The 22,346-nt window shown below is 52.0% G+C and overlaps 3 protein-coding genes across 4 annotated transcripts; all 3 read right to left on the bottom strand.

Annotated features, from left to right (window-relative positions):
- Positions 1-19: 19 nt before the first annotated feature.
- Positions 20-3,873, bottom strand: LOC120324401 (hydrocephalus-inducing protein homolog). The gene is made up of 7 exons (XM_039386920.1): positions 3,687-3,873; positions 3,058-3,157; positions 2,721-2,889; positions 2,215-2,435; positions 1,832-1,886; positions 1,019-1,223; positions 20-650 (listed from the first exon to the last, which is right to left on the bottom strand). Exons 1-7 carry the CDS (start codon positions 3,871-3,873, stop codon positions 370-372), a joined length of 1,218 nt encoding a protein of 405 aa, XP_039242854.1. The 3' UTR covers positions 20-369.
- On the bottom strand, positions 3,704-8,923 carry LOC120324399 (hydrocephalus-inducing protein-like). 2 transcript variants are annotated; one of them, XM_039386914.1, is made up of 9 exons: positions 8,445-8,923; positions 7,799-7,954; positions 7,190-7,377; positions 6,827-7,009; positions 6,469-6,588; positions 5,046-5,205; positions 4,779-4,951; positions 4,419-4,617; positions 3,704-3,786 (listed from the first exon to the last, which is right to left on the bottom strand). In XM_039386914.1, exons 1-8 carry the CDS (start codon positions 8,703-8,705, stop codon positions 4,425-4,427), a joined length of 1,434 nt encoding a protein of 477 aa, XP_039242848.1. In that variant the 5' UTR covers positions 8,706-8,923; the 3' UTR covers positions 3,704-3,786; positions 4,419-4,424. The 2 variants fall into 2 exon arrangements, with proteins under 2 accessions (XP_039242848.1, XP_039242851.1); XM_039386917.1 differs by lacking the exon at positions 6,469-6,588.
- An 11,131-nt stretch (positions 8,924-20,054) lies between these two features.
- Positions 20,055-22,303, bottom strand: LOC120324398 (maestro heat-like repeat family member 5; the record flags this gene model as incomplete). The annotated part of the gene is made up of 7 exons (XM_039386911.1): positions 20,055-20,261; positions 20,348-20,407; positions 20,705-20,807; positions 21,080-21,181; positions 21,371-21,526; positions 21,801-21,977; positions 22,184-22,303. Coding segments are annotated over 7 exons (855 nt in total), but the record flags the coding sequence as incomplete, so codon positions are not given.
- Between the last annotated feature and the right edge of the window lie 43 nt (positions 22,304-22,346).

The following is a 22,346-nucleotide window of genomic DNA, read 5'->3' as shown; positions in this document are numbered from 1 at the left end:
GGCGAGCAAAAGCTTGCTTTGAGGGCTGGGCAGCCACCCCAGCACATGTGGGAGGTTGGGATGGCACAGAAACCCCTCAAATAACCCCGGACTGGCCTTTCAAGAGAAGGAAAAGCCAGGAAATGCTCTGCTTTGAGCTCTGCCCCATCGGTCCATAACAGCCCCTCTCTGAGTGTGCTTTCGAGAGATGTTCAGAAGGATTCCCACCAAAGACCCAGAAGCGTGAGCCAAAATTTGCTTGAGAGATGTGGAATTCAATGCAAGTGCCCCCCTGGCATTGCTGCTCTGCCCTGCAGTTTGACCTGCACTGAGCTGGACTGGTCCAGCTGGGCCAGAGACCGCAATGACTCTGGAGAACAAGGCAGGCTCTCACATGGCCTTTAGAGAGCAGCGCTCACCTTGGCCTCTTGTTCTTACCTCTCCAGGCAAGGCTTTGATGGAGAGGACCACGTCACATGGGACACTGCTGCCATTAGAGATCTTGAAGCGAGCCGTGGCCCGTTGCCCAACCTGAACTTTGGTGAAGATGAATTTGTTATCATCTCTGATGAACACACCGTTGCCTTGCACCGACTGTAACGTCTGGCGGAGATTGACGTTGCTGTGGATCGGGTACTGCTCAAAGATGGACGTGACGTCTTCAACAAGCGCTGCAGACAGACCAGAGGAAGGGCTGAGGCTGGAGAACCTCTTTGCTGAATTCACCTGGACCCAGCTGGCCTCTCAGAAGGCTTGATAAGCCCTTTCTGTCCAGGTGACTGCAAAACCCAGCCTTGGATGAGAGAGCTCAGTCAGTGAGGATGGAGCTCAGTCAACCTCAGTCTTAAAGGGCATTGCTTTCCTTTTATGCTTCCACACATCCCTCCCAGCCTCTCCCCACTGGTGGACTCAAAAAGGACTGCAGCCTCTGAGGATTTTAAGGTGGGACTTCAGGACCAGGTGCCTCTCTATCCAAGTAGCAAGTTTAGGTGCTGATCAGCAGCAGGACTGCCCATGGCAACCTGTGGACAGCACGTACCTGGGAGGCAGGACTCGGCAGTCAGGGTAAAGGGAATGCCGAGGGGATTGTCCTTGGGGTCTCTGTTGCTGATGTCAATGTACAGCTGCTCCTCGCATTTCCCCTCTGCTCCTGGGCTGCAATCCACTGTGATCTTCTGCTGGCCCCCAGGACCGACGGAGCCGGAGCAAGGGGACACCGTGAACACGCCTGCAGTGAGCTGAGCCTGCAGAAAGAGCGCCAGGACAGGCTGATGCCCAACAGCCGTACCCTGAACACCCCCAGCAAGGAGGATGCCACGCCTCAGCCTCCAGCTGGGCCCGAGCACCCAGTGTCAGGGCAGGGAATGATGACTCCATGGCCCAAAGGCAGCCCCAGGATGAGATGAACAAGCCAGGAGGAGCTGCACGTCTGTCCCGAGTGGCAGAGAGAAAGGAGTTGGGGTGAAGAGAATGGAGGTGGTAGCTGGGATCCTTCAACCTCCAGGGGTACAGGAGAGCAGAAAGGACTGAATGATGGGAGAGAGGGAGGGGATTGGGAAGAAGAAAAAGCAGAGCTGTCAGTGCTCTATGGATTGGGAGTTCAGATGGGGACAGTTTGCTCCTGTGGTGTTCCCAGATCTGTGCTGGCTAGCAGCCACCAAACACAGGACCTGCTCCCCTCTCTTGACCCCACAACTGCAGGTCAGAGCCAGAGCATGGGACTGTCAGTGGAACTGAGCAGATAATGGACTCTCCATCCCGCAGACCTTGTCCTACCCCCAGCCTGGGCACAGCTGCATCCTCCCCCATCCCCTGCAGCAGCACACGCTGGGCAGGAGCAGGAGCCACCCACCTGTGTGGAGCGTTTTCTTTCCCTGACCGAGGGGGCAGATTCCTCTTGCTCTGAACTGAGAGGAGAAAGCAGAGACATCTGTCATGCTGAGCTCCCCTGCCTTTGTCTGAGGCCAAAGCTGGCCTTCCTCCCCATGCAGGAAAGCCTTCCTGCTCCCGATGGCCCCCGGGGAGCTGCCTGCAGCACCCATTGCTGCAGCTCATGGACAGAGCAGCTCTGTCACCAGCTTTGTCCCACACATGGGGATACTGAGGTGTTGTTTTGCTCCCTCTTCCCAAGCCAGCAATCCAAATGGACAATAACCCAGGTCTGGCTGCCTGTCACACACCAGCTGTGTGGTGGTGCCTCCTCAGACAGAACGGCTGGGGCAGGTCTTCTCTTACCTTTGCAGTGGAGGTGCTCGGTGGATGAGGAATTTGAAGTTGAGGGTGCCTTTGTTCTCTACAATTAAGACCTGGCTCTTCTTGGTGCCCTTAACCATGGCACCAAAGTCGATGGGCGAGGCAGGCTCGATGCTGTCCTTGCTGTACACAGCTCTCGCCGACACCCTCACTGGGATGGTGGCAACGGTCTCGCCTCCTTGACCCGATTTGAGATCAATGACCTGCAACCAGAGGAGGGGCTGGTAAACACAGCAGAGAGGCCAGCCTCTACCCCTGTCCCCTGACCCCAGCCCAGGTCTCCAGCAGCTCACCCTCCCTATTTAAAGGCCTCTTCCAGAGCCAGATTTCCAGCTCTCTTACGAAGCCTCCCAAATGGTTTTGGAAGTCTCTGTTTGTGTGTGTAGGAGAGAGGATGCCCCAGCTAAAGCCTGCTTTGCACAAGACACCTCTCCTGCTTATGCTCCCAAGACACACTGTGCTAACACAGCCGGGCCCAGGCAGCTCACCTGGCAGAGCAGGATGGGTTTGCTCTCGAGAAACATTTCAGTCGTGGGGTGGAAGAGGACCTCAACTTTCAGAGGTGGCCGGGAGGCTTTCAGCACAGCCCCCTGCGGCCGGACAGTGAAGGGAGATTCCAAGTCGCCCCTCTTGGCACTTCCAGTGGTCAGCTTGAAACTGTGGAGAAAGGGAAAGCACAGGTGCCACCAGCACAGCCAGCACTTTGCACAGGACCAGAAAAAAAAGAAAAGGGAGCAGCACGGGAACAGGTTCTAGCCATGGACAGAGGGAGAACGCAGGCCTGGGAGCCTGAGGAAAAGCTCAGCACCAGGCAGCTGGACTCACCTGTACTCAATGTCATACAAGCCTTTGTTCTGCAGACTCAGGACTTGCTGCTTATTATCCAGGACATTAATGGTTCCAAATTCCAAGCTGCCATCTGGACCTGCAGAAAACCCGCAGAGCGAGGTAAGAAATGGTGAATATTTGTGAGCTGCTGCAGAGCACACCAGCTCACAAGCTACACAGTTGGAGTTCTTGGATGGCACAAAACCCTCTTCAGCAAGTGTCCCTTCTCAGAAGTGTTCTCTAGCTACTTGGCTGCCCTTTCTCTTCTCACTCCAGTATCTGCAGGGTAGAAGCCAAGGAGCTTGGTTTCCATTTCCTTGCTTCCAAGCACAAATCCAGCTACTTTATGTGCTCTGCTGAGCCAACTGCCTGTTCAGATGACTGTTGTTTCAAAGCACCAAATGCAATCTGCACATGAAGCTGCACATTTCCAAGTTCAGAAGGGAGAGACTCAAGGCTCTTGGTGCCCTGACAGTGCTTTACTTCACGCAGCTTGCAAGGTCTGTGCTTTATGGATCTGTGCCACCCTTGCCTGCTATGCCATCCCCTCCCAAGGGCTTTGGTTGCCCACCTGCCAAGGTAGTAAAATGCACCCGGACTGTGTTGTCTGGGAGGCATCCACTGACCTTCAGGCATGTTGATGCTCAGATTAACATCGTAGACCTCCACAGAGACTTTGATGGTTTCAGCCTGAACAATGCCCAGGATGTTTTCTGTATCTGAAACCTGAGGCAGCAAGAAACAAACACTGCTTAGACCATTCTTTTGGAAGACAGCCTCTAAGTCCTTGTCTCTGCCAGCTGCTTCCCCCATGGCCTCCCTGGCTTGACAAGTGTTTGTGGACTCCCAAGTTTTCTTAACCTGTTCATCTCACAGGCTGCCCCGGCAGGATTCCGCTGCAGTAAGAAACCTTATCAGCCCAATTCCACACTCCCACAGCAGGGAATGGTGCTGCTAAAGCACCCTTGAGAGGGCCAGGGCTGTAAACACAACCACAAGAAATGCGAGGTGTCCCAGAGCAGGTGGCATTGACAATTAGCGCCCTCCTCGTCAATCACCTCGCATGTTTGCTGAAATGCAGCCTCTAAACCACAGGGAACAAAATCCCAGAAAGGGTGCAGAGGGAATGCTGGTCTGTACAACCAAACAACAGCCTTCAAGCCTGCACAGCAGCAAGGTGGCTGTGCTACAGGCTCTGGATGCAGAGCCTGGGCACCCGGCCAACCCAGCACAGAGGCAGAAGTTGGGGCCACAGCACCCCCGTGTCTGTCAGGTGCAGCTCTCCCTGACTCTGTCCCTAAGAGCACACGGCTGCTTGCTCTGCCCTGCTCTGCCAGGCAGGCCCAAGTCCCTCTCACCTCTAGTCAGATCATCTTATTTGTGATGCCAATCTTCTCGGCCTTGAAATCCAGCTTCACCTCAAAGTCTGTGCGGGGCCCAACGATGCCCCTGCCTTGCGATGCAGAGAAGTCATCTCCAAGGTCGTCCAGCCCACTGAGATGCCATGCCATGGGCAGTGGGCTGTCGTTTCTCAGGACCAGGGTCTGGGTGTCAGTCCTGCAGAGACAGGAAGACACTCAGCGTCAGTGCTGGGTGGTCACACCAGCCTGGCCACTGAATGCGGCTCAAAGCAGCTCCATCTGAGCCTCTGGAACCAGAGTCAAACCTCTTCTCTTTGTCACGAGCCTTGGAGTGCCCTCAGCCGTGGGATGACTGACCTGTGCAGAAGCAGCTTGTTGAAATGCAGCTCCTGGGGGCTGACCCTCAGCTTCACGTGACCCCCTTGGCAGCACAGTCGGAAGACCGCTGGCTCCGGGTTGTCCTTGATCCAGCAGACGAGACTGTCTCCCAGGAGGCCAGCAGAAGTCGGGTACGCCCAAACACTCAGCTTCTGAACCCGTCCCCACAAACAGAAATACAAAGAGCCCTCTGTGAGCAGGAGGAACGGCACTTCTGCGGTCCTGCCCTACCTGCTCGCCTCCTACCTTCTTCTCTTTGGGCTGCAGCCTCATGCTGGGAGGGTCCAAAAGGAACGTCTCTCCTTTGCTGTCGTTCTCAAAGGAGAAATGCACCTCTGCCTCCATGGGGGAGTCGTTGAGGATGGGTAACTTTTCGCTGTTGCCGGGGCAGTTCTGTGCCTTGTACCTGTCCAGAGAAGGGGAAAAGGCTGCAGAGGAGACTGTTGCCCTCACCACACACCGAGGAAAGCACCGTGTGCCGGCAGCAGGAGGTGGCACTGGAAGGCCATGGTCTAACAAGCAGGGGAAGAAAAAGGATCCCTGTCAGGGGCACGAGGCACGGTCTGTGTGCTCATCCTTGCCTGGCTTTGATGCCTGCCCCTATACCTGGTGCCTGCACCCCAGAAGCGTGACGATGCACAGGCCATTTCAAGAGTGTTTCACACAATTTAAATTCAAAAGTGCCTGGAAAAACAACAATACACCAGGCACAAGGGTTCTTTCCCCTTCTTTCCTGGGGTGCCTTCCCTGCAGAGGATAGAGAAAGGCTTTGGAAAAGATGTTTGCAAAAGAGTTTTGCTTATCTCTTTTAGAAAAGTCGTCAGACTACCATGGGTTAGCTCAAAAGTCTGAGGGAAAGAAATCAAAAGCATCAGTTCCCAAGGGGAATGTGAAAGATAACAAATGACCCTTCCTGAGGTGTGCAACTGAATTTGGAGTGAAAGGGCTAAAGAGGCAAACAGAAATCCCAGACCATCCATCAGCCTGGCCTTCCAGAGCTCCCATGGAGACAAGAACTTAACTTCAAATGTTATTAAAAAAATAAAAAGAAGAGTGACATTAAAAACAGAAATATGCCAACAGCTACAATGACAACACTTTTAGGCAGACTTTTTCCAGCACTGTGGATGCAATGGAATCTCAGGAAAACATAATTCCTGCTGTAGGTTCCCCTCTGACTCACACATATTGGCAGGTCAAATCACAAAATCTCACTACTATTAGAGATTAATGAAAGGTTTACAAAACCATCTAGAGAATACTTGCTTGTTTGTCTACCTGTCGAGCTCAAAGCACTTGAAAAAGCACCATAAAGTTCATTTCCTAAGGGGTGGAGCTGAGATGTGGAGGGGACACAGGTTGCCCCAAGTCACCTTCGGGCTGGCAGCAGCAGCTCTGGTGGCTCTGGACACCAGGGCACCCACCAGGCTGGCAAAGCAGCTCCTCCAAGGCTCATTTGCCTGTTATCTGCTCACACTCACACATCTGTGCTCCCTCAAGCCCATGTGTCTGCCAGGTCTCTGCCCGGGACTGCCCTGCATTGTGCCACTGGGACAGTGTGTCTGCAAGTGTGTCCAGGAGAGCACAAGGCCCTGGAGATCCCCTCCCGACATCTCAGTCTGTACAGGCAGCACACAGGGATGCTCACTTGGGAGCAGGGAGCACATACCACTCTCCTGACTCGCCACAAAGCAGCGGTCCAAAGTGGAACTGCTTTGTGCTCATGACATATTCCTTGGAGATGATGTCCTCCTTCTCCTTGCTCTTCCTCCTGCGAGGAAACACCAGCCTGGGCAGAGACAATGGGGAATGAGGAGCTCTGAGATGCTGCAAGTAGGAAATCTAGTCAGAAAGCCATCACCCTTCTCGGTGGCTGAGGTACCAGTTCAGCCTCCCAGCTCCCAGCAGAGGAAGGGATGCTGGGTGACTCAGGCAGCACCATCTGCCCCAGCCAGAAGGTCACAAGGGGCAGCCCTGGCTCCCAGGTCGGGGGTGCAGTGTGGGATGCTCCTGTGGCCCAGCCTTACCGTGGGTTCTGGCTGATGCTGGGGTACAGGGCAGTGGCACTGCAGGGCAACTGGTACAGGCGCTTTGACCCCAGGATCTCAAAGTTCCTCAGCTGGTCAAACTGCCCTGGCACTGTGGGGCTGAAGCGGATCTTCAGTTCCACCTCAGCGTGGGCAGGAACGATCCACCGGAACCTTCTCAGCCTGGCAGTTAAAAGGGAAGCTTCAGACATTGCTAAGGGGCAAACGAGACAAGGAGGAGGGCTGTGCACTCGCCATCCCATGGAGGCACTGGCAGAGGGTCGCTGCGGAGCTGAGGACGATGGACCTCGTTTGGCAAGATGAGCGTGAAGCACAGGCATCACCTCCTCCCCTGCAGCTCACCTGGCAGGTCTCTCGAGGGTTGAGTCACTCTGCAGTTGGCTTTTCATTGGCTCAGGTGAACTTCTGGGTGTTTCTGGGGAGTGATCACGGAGACTTTTCGGGCTCTGGGGGGAGTTTGGCTTTTCCTTGCTAGACTTGTGTCTGGCTTTCCCCTTCTTCAAGTGGTCCTGTGCCTCTGCCTCTGGGGCCTTGGCATGAGGGGAGAGAGAAAAGGGAGAGAGAGGTGAGACCTGCCCTGAGACACGCCCCTCCTGGAAAGCAGAATGGGGTTTGTTAGCCAACAGGAGAGAGAATAAATAATCACCACTGCCCATGGACTTGGTCTTCCTTATTGGCCTTTGTCTTGCCTCGGACACCCCTCCTTACCCAGGACCCTCTCCCCACCAAGGACCCTTGGGTTGATGGGTTTAAGCGATTTTTTTCCTGTTGTCTTACAGAACTGCTCTGTGTCTCCAGCAGAGCCATCTCTTTTCTCTCATCCCTGGTGGAAAGGATGCCTGCAGACATGGGGCCCCATCACGTCTTCACTGCCCCTCCACGGTGACCCTTTTCCATCCAACCTGTCCCCTGCCCTGGCACCCTCACTGAAGGCACAAAAGGAGTACCCACCACATCATCTTCTGCAGCAGCACCCTCAGGTTCAACAAAGATGAAGTGTCTGAGGTCTTCTGTTGCTGTGGGGACTCTGTCCTCCTCTGGGTAGGGGACCACAGAGAAAAGAGAGCCAGGGGGAATGGGAGGTCCCAGTCCCAGAGAGTGCAGGATCTAAAACAGAAGAGAAAAGCCTGTTTATACTCCTGTCACCTTCATCCTCACACTCCTTCCCTAAAGGCCCTGAGCTTTTGGCAGTGGAGTTTTTGATTTACACGGAGTACAAGTGCTTTTTTATGTCCCACGGGTCAGCAGGCTCCAGAGCAGAGGCAGGACCTACAGTGGGACCAAGAGAGAAACCTCTCCCAAGTGACTCAGCTGAAGAGAACAATGCCTGGGAGCTGCCCTGCCCTGGGACCATTTTTAATGATTTCCAGACTGAGAAACTCTCTGAACAGATGGGATGCTTGGACACAGAGCACTCCCACTTTCCACACATCTGAGGGAGGCTGAGAACCTCCCCATCCACAGAGATACTGCAGAGCTATTGTGGAACATCATCAGTGGCCTTGACAAGGCTCTGTGTTCTTATCACCCGGGGGACACACTGTTCCAGGGCCCCAGACCACGGCAAGTTCAGCATCTGAGCCTTGCAGGCTTTTACCTGCTTTGGTGGTGGCAGCTTCTTGCTCTTCAGGATCCTCCTAAACACCTTTTCACGACGCGTGACGTGGAAGTCCAAGCAGGGCACTCCGGCATCCTGGCTTCCGACTGAGCCTTCTGCAACTTCCCCTTCCTGCTGAAGACTCTTGTGGCTGCCATGTTTTTCCAGAGGATTCTTCTCTGGCTTCTCCGGAGACTTACTGCTCTTCTTCTCATCTCTGTGTTTAGGGGAAGAGTGGGACTTGTCTGGCACTTGGTTCATGATACCCTGAACCCTGTCCCAGGATGACAGAATATGTCTGATCCTGTTCTGCGAAGACTCACAGATGTCAAACCTCAGGTCCAAGATCCTGTCCCGCTTACTCGGCACCTCTGGGATTTTGGTTTCCTGCTGCTGTTGCTTTGCTCTTTGTCCAGACCTCTGGTTTTTTGGTTTCCTGCTGCTGCTCTTTTGCGGGTACCTTAATCTTCTCCGAGCGGCCATTCTTGTTCTGCAGCTTATCTTGCTTTTCTGAGGCTTGTGATGACGCCTTTTTGCTTTCCTTATGCTCTCGAGCCAGTCGCTCCAGCTCCCTTCTGCAAGCCAAAGAGAGTCACCACCAGAAACCTGGGCTCGCTGTAATCCCAGCTGGCTCCACCCTTCACTCCTCGACCCTGAGGCCAGGCAGAACTGTTAGACCATCTCCGTGGACCTTCCTCAACCCAGACAGCTTGGGAACATCCCAAGTGAGGAAGGGTGGGAGGCGACCTCCTGGGCCAGCCAAACCTAAGCCTTGCCATCAGAAGGTATCAATTGTGCAGCTTCTCCCCTGAGGTTCACCCGGACACCTCCAGCACGCTGCCAAAGGCTGATCCACCATCTCTCTGCAGGGATGACTGATGCTACTCCTCTCTTGGTTTCCCAGTTTAGACCTGCCCACAAATTGCTAACACCTACTTATCCCTCCTCCTATGCTTACTTGGCTCCTTCAGCCCCCTTCTCCCTGGGCTGTGCCTGCTCATTAATGAGAATAATCATAGCAATCAGAAAGCAAAGGCTGCAGGAAGTCCCCTCCTGCAAATCAGGCTCTGAATCACCAGGTTTCCTGCTGGAACACAGCTGTGACCAGGGCACACTTGTGCTGTCTGTCCTGGGAACTGATTTGAAGCAGCCCTGGCCATCTCCTCCCAGTACAACAAACATCAGCCTGGGCTGAGAGAAGTGCTGAAACACAGGCTCACTTTAAGCAGCTTCCCCTCCCAGCTCCACACTCTTCCTGTGCGTCCTCCTGAGCTGGGCTGCCCTGCTGGGCCAGAGCTTCTCCCAGATTCACCTGCTGCTGCAGCTGAAGGGCAGCCTAAGCTTTAATGGATGGTGCTCCACCCTAAGGAAAGCCCTGGCACATCAGCACTGCAAGGACTTCATCTATAGCAGGACCAGGGTCTAAAGCAAGCCAGCTCAGCTGTGTCCCACACCAGCCCACACCACAATCCTGCGGGTTTGGTGAAGAAGGGGGACGATGAAGATGAGAACCAACATCACGCACTTCGAGACACTTCTGTGGGCAGTGGCAAGGCAAGCCCAGAGCCCAGCTCCCCGCAGGCCATGTCTAAGCCAGAGGGCTCACGGCTAAAACGGAGAGAAGATGTTACTCTCTCTGGAAAAAATTGCTTCCCAATATCCAACCTAAACCTCCCCTGGCACAGCTCCAGACCCAGCCCTCTTGTCCTACTGCTGCTTCCTGGCACAACAGCCCCCCCCCCACCTGGCTACACCCTCCTGGCAGGGACTTGCAGAGAGTCAGGAGGTCTCCCCTGAGCCTCCTCTTCTCCAGCCTCAACACCCCCAGCTCCCTCAGCCTCTCCTCACACCACTTGTGCTCCACTCCCTTCCCCAGCCTCGCTGCTCTTCTCTGCTCCTGCTCCAGCCCCTCCAGGGCCTTCCTCAACTCAGGGGCCCAGAGCTGGACACAGCACTCCAGGGGTGGCCTCACCAGCGCTCACTCCAGCCCAACAATCCCTTCCCTGCTCCTGCTGCCACACTCTTCCTCAGCCAGGCCACCATCCATTGGCCCTCTTGGCCACCTGGCCACACTCTGCCTCCTCTTCAGCTTCCTGTCCATCCCCACTCCCAGCTCCCTTTCTGCCTGCCTGCTCTCCAGACACTCTGGCCCCAGCCCGGGGGGCTGACGGGGCTTCCTGTGGCCAAAGGGCAGGACCCGGCCCTTGGCCTGCTTGACCCTCATCCCCTTGCAATCAGCCCATGGATCCAGCTGGGCCAGGTCCCTCTGCAGAGCCCTCCTGCCTTCCAGCACATCAACACACCCCCAGCTTGGGGTCACCTGCACATTTGCTGATGAAATGCCTGGTTCTGCAGCAGCTGCAGATGCTCAAGGGGCAGCAGGACCAAGTCAGGGGCCTGGGGGGGCCTGGGGGGCTTTGGGGTGTGGGAGGGTCCTGGGGGAGCTGGGGAGGGGCTTTGGGGATTGGGGGCACAAACCAGGACAGACCAGTACCTCCTCACTGCTCCCCAGATCTCTCCTGGAGCTGGGCCACGTTGTCCTTGGACACCTGAGCCACCCCCAGTGCCCTCCCAGTACAGCCCAGTGCCCCCAGTACAGCCCACTGTGTTCCTGTCCCAGGGTGCTGGGTGATCCCTCTTTGAGGGGGGTTGGAAGGGATTTGAGGGGGGGCTGGGGGAGATTTGGGGGGGTGGTTGGATAGGAATTTGGGGGGGTTTGGGGTGCTTTGGATGCATTTAGGGGAGTTAAAAGGTGTGTTGGGAGGGCAAAGGGATCTGTAGGGGGAGGGGATTAAAAGGAAAATGGGGGTTGGGAGACATTTGGGAGGGGTTAATGATGTCTAGGGGGAAACAGGAGGGGCAGTACCACGAGCAGGTGAGTCCTGATAACCCCCTGGGGTTCCTAAGACCTTCTTGGTGTCCCTAATTACCCCCTGAACACCCTGAGACCCCCCTGGTGTCTCCAATGTCCCCAGGGCCTCTCCATGGCCATAATTCCTCCCAATTCCACTGTCCCCATACCCCACCCCACTGTCCCCAAACCCCAACCCTGATGTCCCCAACCTTCCATCCCACTCCAGGAGCCCCCCCTGGACCCTCTGACACCAAAAACATCCCCCATCCCTGCCATGCTCACAGAAAGGCCAAGGAGGTCTCCCCTGAGCCTCCTCTTCTCCAGCCTCAACACCCCCAGCTCCCTCAGCCTCTCCTCACACCATTTGTGCTCCACTCCCTTCCCCAGCCTCGCTGCTCTTCTCTGGATCCTCTGACCCCAAAAATGCTCCCCCTCCCATAGTAAGGCCAAGGGCAACTGGGGACAGTTGGGGGCCTTTGTGGGGCACTGGGTGATTACTGGGGGATGCTGGGACACACTGGGGGGAACCAGGGGGCACTGGGAGGGACTGGGGGGTTACTGAGGGACACTGGGAGGGCACTGGGAGGGACTGGAGGTGAACTGGGGCACACTGGAGGGCACTGGCAGAGAACTGGGGAGTTACTGAGGGATTACCAAGACACACGGGGGGACACTGGCAGGTTACTGGGCCATACTGGGGGTTACTGGGTGCTCACTGCAGGATCACTGGGCCATACTGGGGGGCAGTGGGAGGTCACTGGGACACACTGGATGGTCACTGAGGGGGTTACTGGGCCATACTGAGGGTAACTGGGAGGTCACTGGGATATACTGGGGGCACTGGGATCCCCTTACCCAGATGTGGCACATCTCCCCCCCTGGATTTTGGAGGGCATCCCTAGGCCCCCTCCCCTGGGGGCTGGGGGACCCCTTGAACCCCATTGCTGGGCTTTAGGGGACCCCCTAAAATCCCCCCCTCGACCCATCAAAACCTCCTCAAGGACCCCTCATCCCTCCCCAGCACCCCCTAAACCCTCTCAGTGACCCGCAAAACCCACCTGAGACTCCCCAAGCCCATTCAGGGACCCCCAATCCCCCCCACGGGCCCTCCAAACCATCTGGGACACCTGAAACCCCCTAGAGACCCCCAAACTGCCTCGAAGGTCCCCGCAAAGCCTCCCAGGAACCCCGAGCCTCCCCAGAGAGCCGCAAAGCCCACCTGGGACACCCCAAATCTTCTCAGAAAACAAAACCCGCATCAGAGCCCCCCAAAACCCTCCAGGGACCTTCAACCTCCCCCCTGAGTCCCTTCAGGGACCCCTCAAAACGTCCCCGGGAACCTCCGAACCCCCCCGCTAAACCCTCCCGAGCCCTCCAGCCTTTCCACCCACAGCCGCGCTCCCCGCAGCCCCCGAGGGGATCCCCAGACCCCGCTCTCGCCGCCCCCCCGCCAACTCACCCAGCGAAGCGCAGCGGCCGCAGGCGAGTCCTGCTCACTCCCGACCACGAGGCCAAAATGGCGCTCGCTCCGCGCGCCCTCCGCCTTTACAGACCCGCCCCGCAGCCAATCAGCGCGCGGCCACGGCCCCTGCCCGCCCTTCGCCACGCCCCCACCTGCGCGGTGCATTGTGGGAGTTGCAGTCCTTGCGGTGGGCCAGGATAGAACTTTTTGGGGTTTAGTTTTTCTGTCTTCTTTTATTTTCTCTTTTTTCTTTTCTTTCTTCTTTCTTTCTTCTTTATTTATTCCCCTTTTTTATTTTTCCTTCTCTTTTTTATCTTTTCTCTCTTTTTTCATTGTTCTTTCTTTTTGTTTGGTTTTTTTTTCTCATTTTTTCCTGTTTTTTCTTTCTTTTTTTCCCCTAAAGTCCAGACAACTTTAGAAATAAATTTAAAAGCCAACATAGTGCTATAAATGTAGGATGTAAATGTAAGGAAGTCGTAATGAAATCTCTGGCAAGACTTCACTCATACTGTGCTCACTAATACTTACCACATCATCAAAATCTACTTTCTTAAAAATGTGAGAAGACAGTTGATCCCAGGAATAAAAGTTATGAGCTGGGAAGACAAGAACAGAAAATCCCTTCTTCTGAAACAGTCACAGAAAAGGAAAATAACAGACACACAAATATGAAGTGATGAAAAGGAGGTCACACAAAGAAATATTTCAGATATATGCAGAAGAATTACAACCATTGCCCCATTCTTACTAATTCTTCCTTACTTTATTTGCTGTGATAAATAGCACAACTCTCTGCTTAAAACTGGGAGAATTTTACTCATTAATACACTACAGACTACGGAGAGTTTGTGTGCCAGTTCTGCTTCTCACTTGTTCAGTAAAGCTGAGCAGAACTTCTGATTAGACAGAAATGCCAAGTGGCTGCAGACTGGGCTGGAAGGGAGCAAATCACCCTGAAAAACAAAGTCCCAGCGCTCCCTGTGAGTGCAGAAGAGCAGGGATGGTGTCAGTAAAGACACCTCCTGAGAGGAACACAAACTGAACTCAAGCCCAGTTTTCTTTTTCCTTCTATCAAAGTTATTTGGGAAACAGTTGTGACAGTTTTTCTATAAAATGCAGGTAGAAGGCCAAATCTTGATTTCCTTGACTTTTGCTTGACTGACTTATTTGGGCACTTTTTCTTTCCCTCACTTCAATTATATGGCAAGACAGCAGAGAACTCTGGGAAAAGGTTTCTTTAACACAAGCTGGAAATTAAGAAGTTATTTTTAGTTTGAAAAAAAATTGTGATCTTGGCTTATTTTGCATAAAGGTTATATTACCTGATGATAGCAAAAAAGCCAACAAACAACATCAGAAATCTCAGACATTAAGGTATGTTTGGCAAGTATTGTTACTATAGAAAAGAATAAACTGCTGTATCTTCCCTTTCTCTCTCCTTTTCTCTCTTCACTCTCAGTGGCCTTTGTGTCTCATTGTCTCAGAATTTTGCAGGGATTTACATTTTCCACACCTTATAGCACAAGGATATCCCCTTTCACATGGTAGCCAAGCTACTGTTTGGTTGGAAACAAGCTATATGAAGGAAAAATATTTTAATTATGCAAAGAGTTTCAAGAATTCAGATATAAAATTTCAGATTTTTAAAATTCATTTTCGAAACTACAGAGAAAAATCCCACAGAGAAATTTTTTACTGTAAATAAATATATACAGTGTAAATAAAGAAATGCATGTTGGAAAAAAAATTGTCTCATAATTGTAAAACAGTGATCAGCAGTAACTTCACAATGGAACACTCCTTTGTCCTCTCTCACTCTCCCTTTTGTACAATCCTCCATCCAGTTCCATCAAGTACTTCCCACAATGGAAATTTCTGGAACAGCATTTTTTTTCTTGTCCTTGAAAAGAGAATGCTCCATGTTCACACTCATTAAAAGGCTGTGATTTTGTACCTAATGAGACCTCTCTCACTCTTCGATCAAACAAAACTTCTGTCTCAGTGAAATCTTGGCCGCTGAAGTAAAAAATAAAATTTCTTCTTATTTAATGGCACCCAGATTTCATTGAATGATTTACAAAGTGTGAAGGCACTGAACACAGCCCAGTGTAAAATCACCATTACACTCATCATTTACCATGCACTGGAATTGTAGAGCATTTAAAGAGTCATTGTAATAAACAGCACAGTAAAGCAAACAGACATTGTCCTAGTATGGAAGATTTCTTTAATAACTCTCACTGCTAATTTAATTCTACTTAAACACACATATCCTAGGGAATGCCACGTGCTTTTCAGCAGGATTTTATGTGTAAATCGGGATAATACATTTTCAGAGCATTAACTAAAAGGAAGCATGAACTAAAACCTATTTAACCAATGAGGTATTGCTTTTAAACTACCACAAGGTCATAAAAAAAGATAATTTCAAAGCTCTAAGTTTTCTAATCGTAATCAACAACAATCTAATGATGAAAGAAAGTCTATCTGAATGGCTGTCATAAACCTGTGCACAGCCTTGCTTATCTTTAAAGATCCTTTACTTTGTCATTTGGTAACATTTTCACTACCAAATTTTGCTGTGCAAAACTAAAATGTGGCACTGCAATTAGAAATAACATTGTCTTACTGCTCAGTCTTAAATGAGCAGTGAAACTCAGATGCAGTTTTATTATTCTATAACAAAGTATATTTGTTAATATTAGGTGCAACTTGACAATAAAATTGGAAAAGTCTAAAATGTGCTGGAAATTGACCTTTTCCTTATTTCTCAGTCATCTGTCACACAAACTCTGTATTGGATTTATTCACTTTCCTGAAGTCTTTCTGCTGGTTTAGACCCAAACCTAATCCATCTGTTTGCAAGTAAACTGTTTCAGTTTAACTGTATCTTTGAGCTCTAAGGTTTATGGGATTTCTCTTTTCTTTGTTTTTGTTTTTCTTTTCCTTTAAAATGGTATGGATGTCACTCTACACTATTCTTACTCAACAGCTACACCTACACATCTCTCAAGATCAAGAGTTGTTGGGCTCTCACATTAGAATTCAAAACTGCCTTAAATTAATTGTTTCCATTGGCATTTATTCAACCAAAGCTGATTCTCCAGGATGGCCATGAAAAGGGAATGCAAAAGGGACACACCTACACCAGCTAGAAATGGAAAAGCTTTCTTGACATAAAAAAATAGAACCAACAACCAACCAAAACAAAACCCCAGAACAAAACACTCACAGTGTTCAGGGGGTATTTGCTCAATTCTCTCATTTCCAGTTGTTATGAAGAGAACAGCCAGAGGGGTTTGGAGCCTCACTCACTGTAAATCAGCACATTGGAACTGACTTTCTTGCAACTAAAGAACTTGGTGGATTCTGGCTCAATAGATTGCCAGTGGTTTCTATTACTATTATTAAACAAATTCTCTAAGTCTATCCAGTGAGTGCTCCTTGTCAGCACTTCCAACTTCTGTTCTAAAACAGGTTCCAAAATGCAGGTGAGTCTCTCTCTATTCTTGGACTAGATCAGCTGTCCCTGATAGAATACACCACCATTCACAGGAAAAAAATGAAGTACATAATACACCTCTCACCTTCATAATATGTTAACTGTACATATATATACATGTTTTCATTCTCTAGTTGTTAAAGTTAACCATGTGACAAATTAGAAGCCAAAAAGGACATTTTAGTTAGTAAGAACTACTAATGCAAATATATTCTTCTGAACTTCCAGTCCTCAGCTGAGATAATAAATCATATTTTGTTCAACAGAGTGTTTGTGGAATTGTTACATGCACAGAAAAAGCACTTTTTCCTACTCCCTTCCTAGAGGCCTGACAATTGTTACAGCATCACTTATCAAGCTGCCCTGGCTGTCGGATGCATTCACTTGCACTGTGGAGTTAGAAAATGGAATCAGGCCTTTAATGGTACCCACACATTGAACTTCCTGCTGCTGCAGAACATCTGAGTGTCATTTACCACAGAATAATGAGCATTCTCTGTTAGGAAAAAACAAGAAAGGGAAGAGAAGAACAAATGTTAGACCTTGTGTCTGCTACAATTCACTGTCTTTAGGAACTAAGTCTTATTCCTACTCAAAAGAAGACTTGCTGTTTATACCAATAACACACACACACACGAAATTTTGGCTATTGGGGAGAAAAAATATTATTCATCATTTCTCCTGCTTTTGACAACAGTTTATGGTACCTGTAAATCTTGGTAAATAAACCAACCAACACATGAAGCAACCCTGCAGTGGCAGAGCTGACTGCTCTATACTGCAAACAGGAGCCAGCTCTCAGAAATTACTGATCTTCTAGAAAAGTATTGGGATAACTGCAAATTCCAAACGTTACTGTTAATTCTTGTGCCTCTGATACACTGGTAACAATTTCTGAATTCACCAGAAAAATGCTTGCCTTAGGAGTTTATAAGTTAAACCCCACTGCATAGAGCAGAGAAAGTCCCCTGCAGTAACACCTGCTTTCCAGCAGGGCCTGCAGTCCCCTCAAAGATAAAAGGATTGGAAGCATTCGGTTGATCAGCTGAAATCATCAGAGGACACCACAGCAATCTCCATGTCCTTTGCAAACCTTTTAAGATCTCAAACTTAAGATAAGACAATATTCTGCCCTACAAAAATAAAGAAACACTTTCCAAAATACCCGGTAAGACTAGAAAATAAAATAAAATTGTATGTCAGGTAACAATATTTTTAAAATCAATGAAGAGTTCACTCACATATCTGAGAGCAAAGCTGAGCTCAAAGATTATCCTGTATTTTGAACATATAAAGCACTCTATAAATGATTAATATTATTACTACTGTTCATCATTCCATGGAGAATGTGAAGTCAAAGGAAATTCTCTGTTACAAACAACAGCAGAATCACACAAGTCTAAGACCACAGATATGAGAATGAGATTAAACAGTATATAACTATTAAAAATATTGTAAGTGAAGTCAGGCATTGTCACAGGTAGCAGATTGAATATTCCCATCTGAGCCCTCTACAAAACCTAGATAAGACAGAATTACAAAAACCCCAGAAAATCAATGTTTTAATTAATTTTTTAGGGAAACTCCTTGGATTTACAAATTTTTATTCAAGTTTTAAATGAGCTGTTAAAACTGAAATGTTATTAAATCTGAAAACGGTTTTCCAATCTCCCCTATTTCCATGATGTGCTCTAACACGTGTGTGTGCAGCACATTTCAGTCCTGCTCCCAGGACATTTTAGCACAGATGAGGGATCTGGATTTTCTTCTAATTTGGGGATTCCTATAAACAATCTCTGATTTACTTACGGTGCAGGTCCACGCCATTCCATTATTTTGGTGTTCACAGAGTGGCACAAAGGGTGTTTTCAGTGATTCTTCTGGTAACACAGGACACACTTATTTTCTGAGGTTTTGTGGAGGGGGAGCAGTTTTGTAAAACTCTTTGTAAACCTGCCTTGTAGCCCAGTCCCTTATTGCTCCAATTCTCCCTGGATGACACCGTGCCACAGCACCAGAGCACCCGGACAGACTCCAGCAGGGTGAAGGTGGAATGGTTTCATGGAGCCTGATGGATTCACTTTGGATTTCACTGAAGTTTACACAAGCCCCAGACCCTGTTTTAGACACAGCAATGAAGGCAAAACTTCTTATCCTGCCAGAAGAACCACCACGTTTCACACATTCCACACACAGAATCCTGCAGGAGCAAAGTTCTTTTGTCTGACATTACTCTCATGGACCCAGGCTGCTCAACCAGCACCACAAAAATGCATCCACATTCCTTGAACTCAGCTCTTCAATTGTACATCAGACCCTCCTTCTGCACCGTTGTGAAACTGTCCCTGGGTGTGATTTGGGAGCAGACACAACCCAGCATACCTAGGTAGCCTCATCTCCTCGGATGGTAAGATTGATGGGGAGATAGACAACAGGTTAGCAAAGGCATATAGTGCTTTTGGAAAGCTTCATAAAAGAGTTTGGCGAAACAAATACCTGAAGAAAAGTACAGAGATCAGTGTTTACAGAGCCACAGTGCTGTCTACTCTATTCTACGGATCTGAATCATGGGTCATCTACCGCCACCACCTGCGACTTCCATCCGTGCTGCCTTGCACAATCCTGAACATCCACTGGTCAGATGATGTGACCAACACATCTGTTCTAGAGCAAGCAGCAGTCACAAGCATTGAGGCCATGTTGCTGAGAACACAGCTGTGCTGGGCAGGGCACGTCTCCAGCATGAAGGACCAACCACCGCCTCCCTAAGATCCTGCTCTATGGTGAACTTGCCACTGGCTGCTGCAAGAGAGGAGCCCCAAAGAGAAGATACAAGGACTCCCTGAAACAACATGTCAGCCTTGGCCATATTGATCACCATAACTGGTCTACTCTGACCTCCAGTCGGGAGGCCTGGAGACACACCATCTATAACGCGGCTGATGCCTTTGAGAACACACACAGGATCACTCTTGAGGAGAAAAGACAACGCAGAAAGAATCGTACCTTGCAGAATATACCACCTAAGGAGTCTTTCTGCTGTGCCTTTTGCAACAGAACATGTCTATCTCATACTGGCCTTTTCAGCCACCAACGCTCTTACAACAAACTTGGGTAGTGCCCTCCCCAAATCTTCGTTCACGAAGCCCAGCCATGATGAGTATTCTTACTGGGTATAACTGTGATATATGTACATCTATATTTTTGCTCTAGCTCTGCTGTTTGGTTTTTTTTTTCTCTCTGGGAAGTAAGCTTTTTCCCTGGGTCTCGGGGACTTGGCGGGAAGCCAGGTCCAAACCAACACATGGCTGCAGCACAGGGCTTGCTGCTGTGCCACCTCCTGGGGTGCTGGGCCTGGGAGGACACAGGGGTCACAGAGTGGGGCACCGTGTGGGGACACAGGGATAACTGTGGCTGCCCAGGCTGGAGAAGAGAAGGTTTTGGGGTGACCTTACAGCCCCTTCCAGTGCCTAAAAGAGGCTCCAAAGGAGCTGGAGAGGGATTTTGGACGAGGGCCTGGAGTGACAGGACAAGGGGGAATAGCTTCACACCAGCAGAGGGCAGGGTGACATTGGCAGTGGCCCTGAAATGGGGTGAGAAGGCTCGGGCAGCAGCTTGTCCTTTAGCCAAGGCGGTTTCTCCCGGGGAAAGCCCCAGCCAGGGCTCAGCTTGTCCCACAAGCCTGGGGCCAGGGGTGCTGAGGGGGGAGCGTCCCACTGCCTGCGGGACAGCCCAGGAAGGACACGGTCGGCTCGGCACACTCAGCACCACACAGCTGAAGGACACCAGGGCTTTGGGCACGTTGTTGCAGCTTTATTCAGCCCCAGTCCTTTAGCCAAGGCAAGCTGCACCTCTGCCGGGCTCACGGCCAGCAGCAGCGCAGTGCTCGCAGGAGGCCTCTTGGTCTTTGCTGCACGCAAGGACTCCTCAGAATGGAGGTTGTCCGAGCTGCCAGGGAGCTGACAGAGATGTCCCAGTCATTCTCCAAGGGCTGAAGTGCTGCGACAGAGAGAAACAGAGCCCAGATAAAACCCCACGTCTGCAGAGAGCCTTTGGATTCCCAACAGACCGCACTCCCCACTCACCGCTCAGGATGTCAGCCTGACTGTCCGTGGTCTGCTCCCTCAGGCGCCGTGTGATGAGTCCTGGGCACAGAGCTCCATTAGCCCCTGCTCCCCAGCCTGCTCCCAGCAGCAGGGCCCCCAGTCCTCCCCTCCTCCCCCTCAGCAGGGCTGAGCCCAGGAGCCCCCAGAAGCTCAGGGCAGTGGGACTGAGCAAGGCGGCCACCAAGCCCCGCTGCGTGGGCAGGGCTGGCAGAGGGAGGCAAGGCCCTGCCCGGGGTGGCCGGGGCTGGGGCAGCCCCAGGACTGCCCCTCGTTGCTGGGGCAGCAGTGGCACAGGGGCCAGGCTGCCCCAGAGGCACCACAGGGGCTGGCACTCACCGATGAACCTGACGGCCGCCAGGCGCACGTTGGCCTGAGGGTCCTGCAGGTAGGGCAGGCTCTGGTGGATGAAGTCTTCAGCCCTGCTCCTGCTCTTCTGCAGCTGCAGAGAGAACAAGGCATGTCTCTCCAGGGCTGTCACTGGGGCAGTTGGCTGGAGCAGTGCCTCCCGCCAGCACCCCCTGGGACGGAGAGGCCTCCCCTCCTGCTGGCTACAGGGAGGGGACAGGGGCCTGCAGAAGAGCCCCTGGGGCTCTGTTCTTGAGGGCAGCAACAGGGATGCAGCTCCAGGCTCTGCCCAGCTGCAGAGCCCCCAGCCCAGACATGGGATGGGGGCAGCCCTCCCCCAGTCCGGGCTCCACAGCTTGTCCTTACCAAGCACGCTCCAAGCTCCCACAGCCGCTCTCTCTGCAGCAGGTGCTTGAGCGTCTTCCACTTCAGCAGCTCGGCGGCAGCAAGAAGGGCTTCCCTGGAGGCCTGCAGGACAGCATGAGCTCAGGGATGGCCCGGGGGCCTGGGCAAGGAGGCCTCTTGGCTTTGTTCCTGGGGGATCCTGCCTTTAGGAAGCTGGGACATGCAATCAGTCCCAAATGCCCCGATGCCCAGGAGCCCTGGGGGTGTCAGCCCAGCCCTCTGTGTGTCAGGGCTCAGCCTTCAGCGCTGTACCTTGGCCACGCTGGGGACCTGGTCGCTCATGCGGAAGAGGAGAGGCACCAGTGCCCGCCACACCTCCTTCCTCATCCTCTTCTCATCCCTGCCGACTACCAACTGCAGCAGCTCTGCGAGCATGCGGATTGACAGCTCTCGCAGCTCGCTGCACTCCTGGCAGGAAGCAGGAAAAGGGAGCTTTGCAAACAGCAGCTCCCTGCCCACAGTGCAGAGGGCCGTGATCATGGCTGTGGGGAGGGCAGCGGCTCCAGCCTCACATCCCAGAAGAAGCAGCACTGGGCTGCACGGCCCAGAAGCCATCCCAGCCATCCCAGGAGAGCCCAGGGGAGTGGAGCTGGCTCCAAGAGCTGCTCGCAGGGCTGGGCTGCAGGGCAGCTGTCATTGCCCAGTGCCCATCTGAGGGGCTCAGGCTCCACATCAGCCTTACCGAGTCAAAGAGGGGCAGGAGCCTCCCCACAAGCTGCACAGCGATGAAGCTGGCCTTGGTCTTCTTCAGCTGACGCAGAACGTTTCGCAAGGCCAGCAGGATCTTCATCTTGGCGTTTTCGCTGCCAACTTGCAGGATCTTCATCATGCCCGGCAGGAAGAGTTCAATGTTTCTTGCCTGTAGAGAGAAGAGAATGTCCATTGGGTGAAGAGGGCCGTGCCTGGAAAGCTCCACAGGCAGCCACCCCAGGCCCACCATGGCAGGGAGGGCGTTTGGAGCAGTCACCCCACGTTCTGAGTCCCAGGTCAGGCCAAGCCACTGCTTTCCACACAGCCCCAGCCCCCGTTTGCCGACAGGGCTGCCCCTGACACCGCCCTGCTCACCATCTCGGCTCTCTGCGACAGCCCGACGAGCCCTTCCAGCAGCAGCCCGGCCGTCCTCACATTTGGACATCCCTGGTGGCTCTCGACGTCGGGCTCGTCAGCCAACTCCTCCCACTCAGCCTTCCTGGAGGACGACTGCAGGAGCAAACAGAGCCGTGAGGGG

This window comes from Pipra filicauda, unplaced genomic scaffold (genome assembly GCF_003945595.2).
Source record: "Pipra filicauda isolate LSUMZ 115617 unplaced genomic scaffold, ASM394559v2 scaffold1209_size22360_pilon, whole genome shotgun sequence".
NCBI lineage: Eukaryota > Metazoa > Chordata > Aves > Passeriformes > Pipridae > Pipra > Pipra filicauda.
The sequence above is the reverse complement of the archived record's forward strand: the minus strand, read 5'-3'. Positions and strand labels throughout refer to the sequence as shown.

What these genes read in the sequence shown, in the direction of transcription:
- LOC120324401 (XM_039386920.1), bottom strand. Translation starts at nt 3,873, where the DNA reads ATGGGGGAAGCAGCTGGCAGAGACAAGGACTTAGAGGCTGTCTTCCAA. An exon ending in AAAGAAAACGCTCCACACAG is followed by an intron (nt 1,224 to 1,831) that starts GTGGGTGGCTCC and finishes CTCTTTCTGCAG; the next exon opens with GCTCAGCTCACTGCAGGCGT. An exon ending in TGCCGAGTCCTGCCTCCCAG is followed by an intron (nt 651 to 1,018) that starts GTACGTGCTGTC and finishes GTCTGTCTGCAG; the next exon opens with CGCTTGTTGAAGACGTCACG.
- LOC120324399 (XM_039386914.1), bottom strand. Translation starts at nt 8,705, where the DNA reads ATGAACCAAGTGCCAGACAAGTCCCACTCTTCCCCTAAACACAGAGAT. An exon ending in CTGCTGCAGAAGATGATGTG is followed by an intron (nt 7,378 to 7,798) that starts GTGGGTACTCCT and finishes CCTCATGCCAAG; the next exon opens with GCCCCAGAGGCAGAGGCACA. An exon ending in TGCAGCCCAAAGAGAAGAAG is followed by an intron (nt 4,952 to 5,045) that starts GTAGGAGGCGAG and finishes GGACGGGTTCAG; the next exon opens with AAGCTGAGTGTTTGGGCGTA.